The sequence below is a fragment of the Dipodomys merriami genome, unplaced genomic scaffold (genome assembly GCF_024711535.1).
Source record: "Dipodomys merriami isolate MVZ:Mamm:240054 unplaced genomic scaffold, mDipMer1.0.p SCAF_3, whole genome shotgun sequence".
Classification (NCBI taxonomy): domain Eukaryota; kingdom Metazoa; phylum Chordata; class Mammalia; order Rodentia; family Heteromyidae; genus Dipodomys; species Dipodomys merriami.
Genome location: NW_027204492.1, coordinates 37,883,168 through 37,895,675, shown reverse-complemented (window position 1 = coordinate 37,895,675; position 12,508 = coordinate 37,883,168). Strand labels below are relative to the sequence as shown.

General features: G+C 41.0%; 1 protein-coding gene across 2 annotated transcripts in view; it reads right to left on the bottom strand.

Moving 5' to 3' along the window:
• Col4a6 (collagen type IV alpha 6 chain) overlaps positions 1-12,508 on the bottom strand; it is a 302,319-nt gene that overhangs the window by 31,317 nt on the left and 258,494 nt on the right. For both annotated transcript variants that reach the window (XM_070039936.1, XM_070039937.1), the window contains 6 exons: positions 11,385-11,492; positions 10,354-10,494; positions 9,262-9,366; positions 7,235-7,395; positions 6,607-6,786; positions 5,859-6,042 (listed from right to left, as the gene is read on the bottom strand). In XM_070039936.1, the coding sequence (XP_069896037.1) occupies positions 5,859-6,042; positions 6,607-6,786; positions 7,235-7,395; positions 9,262-9,366; positions 10,354-10,494; positions 11,385-11,492 (879 nt within the window). The remainder of the gene's footprint in view (positions 1-5,858; positions 6,043-6,606; positions 6,787-7,234; positions 7,396-9,261; positions 9,367-10,353; positions 10,495-11,384; positions 11,493-12,508) is intronic.

The following is a 12,508-nucleotide window of genomic DNA, read 5'->3' as shown; positions in this document are numbered from 1 at the left end:
GAGGAATGGGAGTGATCGAATCCTATGTTCTGCTGGAATGTGAGTCCTTTGAATGAAACTGAAGAACAAACTTATAATGGGCCATGAGAAGGACACACCACACAAAGTTTCCTGGCCTCAACTGTCTTTATAGCTCATTGGTTCCAACACATTAAACTAGGACCCAGCAGCTGTAACCCTAGCTACTCAGGAGACTAAGATCTGAGAATTACAGTTCAAAGTCAGCCTGGGCAAGAAAGTCCATGAGACTCTCATTTTCAATTAATCACAGAAAAAGCCATAAGTGGTAGACTGCTAGCCTTGAGGAAAAAGAGCTTAGGGACAGCATCTAGACCCAGAGTTCTAGACCCAGAACTGGGAAAACAAAGAAAGGAAGGAAAGAAAGAAAAGAAGGAAGGAAGGAAGGAAAGAAGGAAGGAAGGAAGGAAAGAAGGAAGGAAGGAAGGAAAGAAAGAAAGAAAGAAAGAAAGAAAGAAAGAAAGAAAGAAAGAAAGAAAGGAAGAAAGGAAGGAAGGAAGGAAGGCAGGAAGGAAGGAAGAAAGAAAGGAAGAAAGAAAGAAAGAAAGAAAGAGGCTGATTGCTGGTGGCTCACGCCTATAATCCTAGCTACTCAGGAGGCTGAGATCTGAGGATTACAGTTTGAAGCCAACCCAGGCAGGAAAGCTCTTGAAACTCTTATCTCCAATTAACCACCAGAAAACCAGAAGTGGTGCTGTGGTTCAAAGTGGTAGAGTGCTAGCCTTGAGCAAAAAGGCTCAGGGACAGTGCCCAGGCCCTGAGTTCAAGTCCTACCAAAAAAAGAACAACAACAGAAAAAAGAAACAAACTAAGTAAATACCAATATATCCAGGTAGAATGTACATAGGAAATGTGAAGCCACTCATTTCTGATTTATCAGATCAGGTTAATAGATTCTTTTCACCTATTTAAAAAAAAAGAACTGGGGCTGGGAAGGTGGGTCAGTGGTAGAGAGCTTGCCTTGCATGCTTGAGGCCCTGGGTTCGATTCCTCAGCACCACATAAGCAAAAAGAAAAAAGCCAGAAGTGGTGCTGTGGCTCAAGTGGTAGAGTGCTAGCCTTCAGCTGAATTGCTGAGGGACAGCGCCCAGGCCCAGAGTTCAGGCCCCCACCACCGGAACCCCCCCCCCCCCCCCCCCCCGCAAAAAAAGAACTGTTCTCAGGACAGGAAGAAATAAGTATCCAGGTATGATGGGGAGAAGAATTCAAAGATGTACTTCTTTTTTTTGGTCGGTTGTGGGGTTTGAACTCTGGGCCTGGGTGCTGGCCCTGTGCTCTTCAGCTCAAGGAGAGCACTCGAGCCACAGCGCCACTTCCGGTTTTCTAGTGGTTTATTGGAGATAAGAGTCTCACGGACTTTCCTGCCCCTGCTGGCTTTGAAGCTTGATCCTCAGATCTCAGCCTTCTGAGTAGCAAGGATTATAGGCATGAGCCACCAGCGCCCAGCTTCAAAGATGTACTTTCTTTTTTGGGGGGTCTGGTTGTGGGGCCTGAACTCTGGGCCTGGACATTGTACCTCAGCTCTTCAGCTCAAGGCTAGGGCTCTACCACTTGAGCCACAGCACCACTTCCGGTTTTCTTTCTTTTTGCTTATGTGGTGCTGGGGAATCGAACCCAGGGCCTCAGGCATGCAAGGCAAGTGCCCTACCACTGAGCTACCTTCCCAGCCCAAAGATGTACTTTCTTGTCTAATTTTGCCTCAGACAAGTCCTGCATATGACACCACACCTGTATACTGCATACAGAGATTTAAAAATGGTGAAAAGGCAAGGATGTCACTGCATGCTGACGTGGGTTTTGCTTCTTAATATCCCCGTCTTCTGCTTGACATTGTTGAATTCAGATCATTCTCAATCAAGCAGAAACCAGCTCTGTCCATGCTCTGCTTTGTAAGTACAAAATGGCTTGCAGTCAGAATTATTCAGAATTCTCACCCTTCATGCCAGAATTTACCTTTAGAATAAAAAGAGCCTCTGGTAATCAAAATTCTAACATCAAAATATTCTGAAACTAGAAATCAGACATATGTGGATCCTTGTAGGTACTTTCCAAGGTAAGTTATAGCCCCAGTTAAAGATGGGAGAACGAAGCCATAAGATTCAATGTACATAAGTGAAAATGGAACTAGAAGAAATGAGGGGATAGATGAGGTTGGAAGATATGGGATGACATTGATCAAAATGTATTGTGCTCATAACCTGTTATGTTGACTAGAGACTACTTTGTACAAGAACTTAAAGATAAAAAATTAAAGGTTGTAAAATGTTGGTACTTAAGATAGAGATTAGCCAAACTATCAACTTGCATTTCCTTCTGTACTGCCCCTGGAGGTATTGGCTGGAGAGCCCTTGAAACAATGTCAGTTGGCACTGTTAGCCTTTTCATCACTCTTCTGAAAACAAGGGCTCTCGTGTGGTGCTCAGGTCATTGTGAATGCTGGAGACAAAAGTGAGCAAAAGGAAGGAACACTTTGCCAACATGGGTATCTGAGAATTTGTAGACTTAGCTAGCTCCCTTCCTGTCTAATTCTCCTTTGCCAACTTTTTCCCTGCAGTGACAATCACCTATATCAATCAAGTAAAGAAGAAAATTAAACCAAAGAGAGACATTCATTGAGCCTCAGAGAAGTTCTTGTCTACCATCCAGATATGCCCACCAACCAGCACTTGAGTGAAGTGCTGGCACCTACAAAAGATTAAGCACACAGTAGTCACTGCAGTAATAACCAGGATGATGGATTACATAGGAGCATCTGGAGTCAGAGCCTCTTTGGAAACAGCCAGTTGTTGGCTTGCATGGGGTTTGTAATAAATTCACACTACTAGGTTGAAAGCCTCCTAATGACTACATTCTTTTCCTGGCAATACAGCTATCCCAGCCTGGGCTAATGCTGGAAGGATTAGGCATATTTAGAAATAGCATCTTAAAGTTTTTTTTTTGTAGCAATGAGAATGACTCCACTGAAAATGTCTGTATCTTACAGGCCATTTGTTTCTAGCATTATATAGGGAGAAAGCTAGATTTGAGGAATTATATGTGGTTACTAAAGGTAAAAAAGGAAAGTTCATGTTGTAAATGAAGCTATTGTTTTAAAAGTCTATGCACTACAATAAGGGTATTTCTTTTTTTTTCTTTTCTTTTCTTTCTTTCTTTTTTTTTTTTTTTTTTGCCAGTCCTGGGCTTGAACTCTGGGCCTGGGCACTATCACTCAGCTCTTCAGCTCAAGGCTAGCACTCTACCACTTGAGCCACAGCTCCACTTCTGCCTTTTTCTACTTATGTGGTGCTGAGGAATTGAACCCAGGGCCTCATGCATGCAAGGCAAGCCCTTTACCACTGAGCCGCCTTCCCAGCCCCACAATTAGGGTATTTCTGGACAAGGCATCTTCCAGGTTAGAGCTTACTGTAATAGTATGTTCTGAGAAATTTCTATGTTTGGGAACTAGTGAGGTCTAGAATACAAATGAAGCACAGGTGTCTTTCTGTTCATTCAGCCAGTTCTCAAACAGTTGATATGTGATATTGATAACATCTGGGAGATTTAAAGGTGTGTAAGCTTATAGGTGCCATGTTATGACTCATTTTACTACCTAGATGGTTACAAAATGGGTTGACTTAGGGTACAAATTCATCAAATAGTAGATGAGCAATGGAATGACCATGAGTAATATTACTTGAAACTGAGTGAAAATAAAGCTTTATTTGATACCAAGATTCCCACAGACAGACTGACACTGATAATCCAGGCTGAGGTTGTACCTCATTTGTAGAGTACTTGCCTAGCATCATGCATAATGCCCAAGTTCAATCTCTAACACTGCAAAAAATCCCTCACAGACTTCATAGAATTTTGTGAAATTAATTTTTGGTTTTAATCATTTTAAGTGATCAAATTTTAGCTTACATTATGTGCTTATTACAATAAATCACAAAAGGAGATTTAAAATGAATAAAATTTATAGAACCCAATAGTCTTCTGTTTTGAAATTCTTCAAGGTAACAAGGTAACAGGAGGAGCAATAGGTTCAAGAAAATAGTCCCTGGGTTATTGGGAAGGCCTTTTCTTATAGAAGTAGTCTCTTGTGGAACATTGAACTATGCTGGGTGAGTTGAAAAGGTAAGAAATATTACTCCCAATATAATTTGGAATTATATATATATAGTTATAAATGTTACTCAGAATATAATTTGGAAATAACCCAAAATATAATTTGTGACTCTGAAAACTCACAAAATAATTTGGGAATGTGAAACATTAATGGAAGGATATGTAAATTCAAGTAGGAATCACATACTGTAGTAGTCAAAGGAAAACTTAATGGAACAGATAAAGTTAATACTGAATCTTAGAAGACAGATGTGACATGACTACCCAGAGAAAAGAGGAAGGGCATTCTAGAAAAAGGCAACATCAATGTAAGCTTAGAGCTGGAAATGAACATACTTGTGTTTGGATACGGTGAAGAAGACTAGCATCTTAGATTATATTAAGAAGAATGTCAGATAAAGTCAAAGGGTCAGTTTGTGTCCATGTTTAGAGAATTTTGGGAAATCCACGCTGAGGAATTTGGATATTGTCCTCTATGTAACAGGTATCAGCTATAGCTTTGGGCTAGGATAATAACATGATGGTATTGATACACTATAAATATTAAAATGATAGCAATGTCCATAAAATTGAATGTCCATAGAATTGTCCATAAAATAGAATGTCAATAGATTCGAATGGGTAAAATCTGAAGGTATGAGATGCAAATTACTCAGGAAGCTGTCATTCACTCCATCTACATGTGTGTATGTATGCATGTATGTATGTATGTATATATCCATCCAATCAACCAACCAAAAGCATATAGGTATTTGATAAACAGGGTAGGAAATAAGAGTTTAGTAGAATGAAGAAGAACATAGAAGGCTTCTCAAAGGAAGCATAAGGGATAATCTCAAACTTTCAAACTTTAGATGAACATAAGAAGTATAGTACCACTGATAGAAACACAGAAATTGGGAACACAGAACAAAAGTTAGGATGAAAAACTGTTGTGGCTGTATGAAAGAAGAGCAATTATTAGAGAGCCCTCATAATATAAATAGGACAGTCACCTATTTTAATTCCTGAAATGCAAGTAAGGAAAGAAAATATATAAAGAGTAAGGAGTCAAGGTCTTCCATAAGGATTAAGCTAGGTGCAAGCGATTCTGTCTAATACAGGATTCTATCAATTGGGAAAGGTTCTGCTGATGATATTACGGTGTAATTTAGAAAACAGTTTATTACTGTAGTAGTATTACAGTAATTATTATGATAACATTTGTAACAAATTGTCATTCATCCTGTCCTTGAACATACCCAAGGGTTATGAGCTCATACTGTACCTAGGCAGCTCTATGGTATTTCTAGATTTCTGTTAGTAAGTCCTCCACTAAACAGGGCTGAAATCTATATTGTTCCATGTTCTAAGCTTACCACAGCTAAGTATGATCATTTTTCTACTTAAAACCCTTAAATCACAGTTCAAAGCCAGCCTGGGCAGTAAAGTTTCTGAGACTCTTATTGCCAATTAGCCACAAAAAAAGCAAGAAGTGGAGCTATGGCTCAAGTGGTAAAGGACTAGCTTGAGCACAAAAGCTCAGGGACAGAGCCCAGGTCCTAAGTTCAAGCCCCAGGACTGGCAGGTATGTGCACATGCACAGACACATACATACACTCAAAACCTTTAAGAGGATTGAAAGCAGTATGCATAGCCAACAATTTTTTTCACACATTTCAGTCACCGGAGTCACGGCCTCTCTGCAAGCAGTTAATTTTTCAAGTCTAAAACCATCTGATTGTGTGACTCACCTTGAGGTCCATGGAGGCCTTGTTTCCCTGGTATTCCATCCACTCCTTTATCTCCAGGAAACCCACGAGGTCCAGGAAGTCCTGGAAGTCCAGTTCCTGGGGGTCCAGGTGGACCCTGTTGGCCCTTTTCACCAGGAAGTCCTGGGAGCCCTTTTTCACCTGGGAATCCATGTCTATCATCTCCCTAAACAACAAAAAATAAGGAAGTCCATCTTAGAGACTTACGTGAAGAGCCCTCTGGCCATAGAATAGGTAGTCTCTAGGGTTTTGGGTTTATTGAAGATTCTCTGTTACTCTAGTGTGGCAATCAATTTTCTTCTCTACCTTCTCAGAGTTATGTTATTGAGAATGAGTCTTGTTAACTCTGGATGATCTGAGAGTATAAAAATTCTAGATGTGGTTGGAGAAAGGCCAGGAAATAGGTCGAACACACAAACTCTTGAGGTTGCAGAAAGCAGTTGGATCACTTAAAAATGAAAGCTATTGAGAAAGTGAAACATTTTAAATTGATATGGTCAGTGACAAGGTTATTAGCATCTATCAAGTGAGATACTGTCTATTTTGAGAAAAAGATTCCCACTTTACAGAGTATAAAAGAATGGAGTCAAAGACACTGAGGCAAAAGGAAGGACAAAATGCTCTGGACTCTTCTTTTTCTGCCCTGTCTCATGATTGGGCTTCATACCTTCTCCAAATTAGGGATGAGGGTTGATAGATACAATCACCCAGCACTGATTGATCAACTTACCTGAAGGCCTGGTAGACCTCGTAAGCCAGGCACTCCATCCATTCCAGGTACTCCTGTTATCCCAGGGATCCCCCGGTGGCCAGAATCACCTTTCTCACCTGGCAACCCAGATCTTCTATGGGCTGTTGGTTCACCCTTCTTTCCTTTGGGGCCAGCATGACCCGGAGGCCCAAATAAACCCTGGCAAAGAGACAAAGTGAGAAGTTGCAGACATTACAGAATTCTGACACCTAGTAGAGGTATGACCTATATCATGCCCTTAGATATATTTTGTGCTTAGATCTAATTTGGTGTTGTGCTGGGGTCTTGATTCTATCATCTAGGATACTGATTGGATAGTTTCTATATTCTTTTCAAACTTTGAAGTCTTTGAGGATCAAAGCCTTATCTCAATTCCTATTTTATGTTCAAGGCTCAGCATGGTGATAGGCAAATGTAAACAGTTTTGTAGAAGGCTGATTAAAGCAGAAAGGGACTTTAGAGACCATCTGGTCAGGCTTGTTACAGACCAAAGAAATCTAAAACTTTATCTCTTTCTTTCTTTTATGTGAAAGGAAATGACTGGTGAGGAGTGAGTAGTATTTGAGTTTCTATTACTCTTTCAGGGCCAAAATTAGGCAAGACTTACTGGAGCCCCTGCTGGGCCACGTGTACCCCCAGAGCCTGGATCTCCTCTGGTTCCTTTAAGGCCTGGAAGGCCAATGAGACCTTGTGGGCCAGGTATGCCTGGTTCTCCAGGTGGTCCAGCATTGTGGATACCACCATCACAAGAACAGAAACCAGAGTCTCCTGAGGGAAAAGCAGACAACATCATCAAGAAAAGTGAACACAGATTTCAAGAAAAAGTTGTTATTTTTGTGACTTGAAAAACTTTCCTTGGAAGGTATCAAATAGTATGCAGTGACTTGAATGAACTATATATCTGAGTATATCTGTGCTAATCTGGGATGAAGCCCAGTCCTCAGTTAGTCCAATGTGCAGCAAGAGTCAAAACCCCTGAGAATCTGGAATCCAAGCTACATAAAGATTCTTTCCACCAAAATGTCTGTTTTCTTGATATGCTCACATGCAACAAATGCTAAATAGGCCAATGATCAGGATTTCAGTTAAGCAGTTTCGAATAGGTGTCAAGGAGTCACTAGTCCAGAGCTGTTGCAACCACCCATACCATTTCTAATATGTACAATCTGGATATGTCTACGTTTCCCTAAGATCCTGAAAGATCTCTTTTTGCTTTTGGTGATAGCAGGCTTTGAACTTAGGACCTTATGCTTGCCAAGCAGGCACTCTTTGATCTAGAACCTCTATTTACTTTTAGATAACTGATAATACTAGAATGAGGGAATAATCTGTTTTTAAAACAGTAAAGACTGAGCATAAGTGCTCTGGAATTTGAAACAGTTTGGATTTTTAAATTATTAATGCTTAACTGGTAAGGCCTATGCAAATAACAGAAAATCCAAAAATCCAAAAAATGAAAGACTTGTGCTAAGCATTTTGGATAAGGGATACTCAACCTGTATTTCTCAAGTTTGACACTGGATCCCCTAAGTAAAGTACCTGTGACATTTGCTTATAAGGCAGCTTTCTGGGCCCTATGCCAGTACTCATCAGACTCTTAGTAGGCCAGAATCTATATTTGATGACCTTATCTAGGAGATTATCATGTACAATGAGGACTGACAATCATTGTCATAATTCCAGATTTAGACAAAAACCTTTTGACTCTAGGGAAATTCAGATCTGGGTAGCATAATTGTCCCTATGTTAGAAAAGAGAAAGGTATTGAGAAATATACCAGCTCTGTAGTGAGCCAGAGAAGGGCCAAAATTAACGTCAAAAATCCACACTTGCAATTAAATGTCCTTTCCCCTCAAAGTGTCTTTTGTAGGTCTGAATAGTAGAAATCAAGATTTGTAAAATAGCTGAACTAGGTCAAGGCCTAAGACTGAAACAGATCACGGCTCCCATACTTAAGCAGTGATATGACAGGGTAATGAGAAAAGAAAAGGGTAATGAAGCTAGACAGAAGAGTCATGATCTCAGGTTCCTGAAGCTGCCAGACCACCTCTAAACCTCTCTTTGGTCAGTAGTTTCACCTTTCCTCTACACTGTCCTGGACTACAAGCGCAATAACTTGACTGATTTGAGCCTCATCCTTCAGGAGTAGGAATGTGAAAAAGGGCTCAACACAGTAAGAAGACAGAGAGAAGCATTGCAGCTGAAGGCTAGGCTCATTGATCAGCTCCTTGGCATCAGTGAGGATTCAACTTGTTTTCCTAAAGCTAGTTGGCTTTTTCATTGTTTCAGGTCTTGATCTGTTCAGAGTCCTTTAGGCTGAAGGAGATGATAAGTGGTATCCAGCCTTGATCTTGCAAACTAGGAAAAGTAGTGCTGGTTAGCACCCTTGGCTGCTGGCAACAATTTTCTAGAGGTGGAGATAATAGAAAGAATAGGTTTCAAGCCACTTTGTCCTGTGTGACCTCAATTCCAGTTTGTCTTAAAGCCCTAATGGTAGCACCCCTTACAATCCAATAATCATAACTCAGGATCCTAGATTGCTTTGAATTATATTTCTAAGGTTTGTTCAGTTCCTATCATAAAACCTTCTCTTAGGAGTTAAAGGGACAGTGAAACTCAAGGGGTCAAACTTGCCTTTTATTCCTTTGAGGCCTGGTTCTCCTTTTTGACCTTGTTCTCCTGGATGACCAGGAAACCCTGGCTTTGTGTCATGTAGAATTTCAGTCTTAAATGCTGGGCCTGTAGGAATTAGAAATACAAAAATCATGTCAGATGATAGAGCCTGAGGGCTCATCTGACCCAGCACCGCATGAGCCCTTGAAGATTAACACACTGAGTAGCTACAAAAATACCCAAGATTTGGCCCAAGTCTGTGGCAAGGAACCAGCAGGCCTCTTGGTTGCTCTATTTACTATAGTAACACAAAATGTTTGCTGTAAACCAAGCACTGTACTAGAACACTACACATGATCAAAGGACTTTCAATAATTCAAGATTCCCATTTTTTTTTAACCCCAGAAAGCCTCCTTAGGGCAAAAGAAGAAATAGGTGCATGGAGTAGTGGTCAGTGGATTTAGAGTAAAATGACACATGCACAAAGAAACATGCCTTTTAATAGTTCTCATCAAACTTTCCTTAGTCTTCTCTTAGGATTCTAGAAGTCCAACCTCAGGGATCTAAGGAGAGCATGCCCACCCTGTCTGTCTGTCTGTCTGTCTGTCTGTCTGTCTATCTTCTATATCTATCTACCAACCTACCTATCTATTTCTGCGGATGGAACCCAGGGCATTACACATGCCAAGCAAGTGCTCTACCACTGAATTTTTAAAAACAAGGTTGCAGCCAGCTATGGCTTTTTCTTTCTTGGGATCTCAGCCCAGTCTACTAGAGCCCTGTAAGCCAATGGAAGCTCAAAAGAGCCAATGCCTCTCTAAGAGGTAAAAAGCCAGACTTTTGGGGCAGAGTGGGGTGAAAGAAGGCAAACAGGTACAGAAATTGTTTGATTTTCACAGTGGTTCTAGGTTGCTTTCTGCTTGATGGAACACCCAGTCCTAGAATTCATATCAGTAGAGGTAAACTTGGCAAGGATGTAGTCTTCATTGCTGTCCCTATGTAGTGATGTGTTCTGGTTTAGCTGTTTTAATGGTGAAATGCTCCATTATGGCTTATTCTTCAGTCTGGGCAATACCTGGGTCTCAAGGCCAAAGAAAGAAACAAATAACTTACCAGGTAGACCCACTGCTCCTGGTAAGCCAGGTAAACCAATTTTGCCGGGAAGGCCTGCTGTTCCAATTGTTGTATGTCCTGGGTTTCCTTGGTCTCCCTTGAGGCCTGGAAATCCCTGAGGCCCTGGGGCACCTGGTATACCTGGAAAGATACAAACCATATAAAAATGTTCATCATGTCAAATGGCTCTTCAAGTGTGTTCCAATCCGTAACATATGTAATAAATAACTCAAAAATAGCATCTGGGAAACCATTTTTCCATCTCTTACATCAGAGTTAGAATGGCCCTTATGGATTAATTCTAACCTCTTGCGAAACTGAGGTTGAAGTGAGAGAGCAGAGACAGAGTTTCTTGGTGGTGAACTGATGAGGAAACATTGAGTCTCTAGCCTCTTCTCCATTTCATTTGGTTTTGTGCTAGGTGTAGCTGTACTTCGTCCCAGAGACTACTTTGTAAACATCAGCATCCTTATAGAGGTTCTACTCGGAGGAATTTAGAAGCTGGGAATTTTAGCTTACATGCCTGAGCTTTCCTATTTGGAATAGTTCTGATCCCAGACTCTGGCAGTCTCTTTCTTTGCTTGCCACTATAGAATGACCTTGCTGACGATCCATTGTGTTAAGGGTATAATCCATAGCATCTGGGGGCCACTTGGGGCTTGAGTGCCTAGAGGAGCCTGGGTACGAAATTTCCTCTGGCATTTTGTCAGATCTTATTGGCAAATATCAGTTAGGATGGCACATCTACAAATGAGTGACAGGGCTCTAGATGCTCAGTCCAGGCTTCTGGTTGCTATAAACCTCAGTGAGAGACTCTGGGTATTGTAATCATTTAAGTCAAAGAAAAGGTGTTCACCTAGGCCCTAGCCCTGCCTACATTAGCTTTGGGCTGTCACTGGGAGAATCTAACAACTATAGTTGATTTTTTCTTTGCATTTATCTAGGTGTATGACTAGATCCAGAGGTTTAGCATGAGATGCTAGGAACCAGAGTGGACTATTCTGTGGAGAGGGTGAGTTAGTTTGCATCACCTGTTAAGGCTGGAAGGCCAGGGTTTCCAGAAGGGCCACGCTGGCCCTGGATGCCTTCATCTCCTCTAAGACCTGGGATACCTGGTACACCAGTGTCTCCAGGATAACCTGGCATTACAATAAAAGAAAATTCAGTAAGCACAGCACAGTGGAAGCTTACAAATGCCACAAAATTCCTCAAAAGAGACATAGTAGAAGGAATTATCTTGGGGCTGTTAGTTTCTTTCTTTCCCTTTTCAAGTCAGTTGGATGCTAATGGTCTCATGTGATAATTCTACCACAGCTAAGGTTCTACTGGTGTTTATTTTTGAGACTGACTCTCACTATGAACCTTAGTTTGGTCTTGAAATCAAAATCCTCCTGCTTCTACCTCCTTGGCACTGGGATTAGAAGTGTGTACCACCATGCCCAGCTTCTACTCGTATTTAGAAATTAGTCTGCTCAGGATTTCCTTTCTTTTCTTTTTAAGATCTGGTAAGTACTGGAAAGATTTTTCTGATACTAAGCTCTTGTAATGCCCCAAATGTACATCATTTGGGTTAGGCTGTTGATGATCACTATGTTATGAACTTAATTTTCATGGAAATAGATCATAGGAAGCCACTATTAACTGTAAATACTAGACAAGGCACAGACCTGAGTATTGATGATGGGGAACAATGAGTTAGGATGCCCTGGTGGAAGAGGTTCTATAATAGAAGCATTCCACTGGTCAATCTAGAAGTACCTTAAGAACTTTGGGAACTTGGATCTTTGGAAAAGGCAAAGGGAAGACTAGGGCATAGACAGTAACTAGGAAAAGGACATATGAGACCAAACTTTCTAAACATCATACTGTTGAGGGCTCTCAAGTACTAGTCATGCTTTTCTACTCCTGAAATTGGCAAGCTCAAGCATATATGGGATCATTTACATGAGACTTTAAGCATCCCACAGTATTGGGCTGGAGTTATCCACCCTTCCATAAACATCACTAGGAAAACCAATTTACTAAGTCCAGGTGCAGAAAGACCTAAATTCTGGTCTTTATGGACCCAATAAAAATGGGAAGCTGAAATCTACTTTTCTGCTCAGGATTAGAACTAGCTTCATTTTTCAAGCACAGGACCCATGAGTGGCTCTTC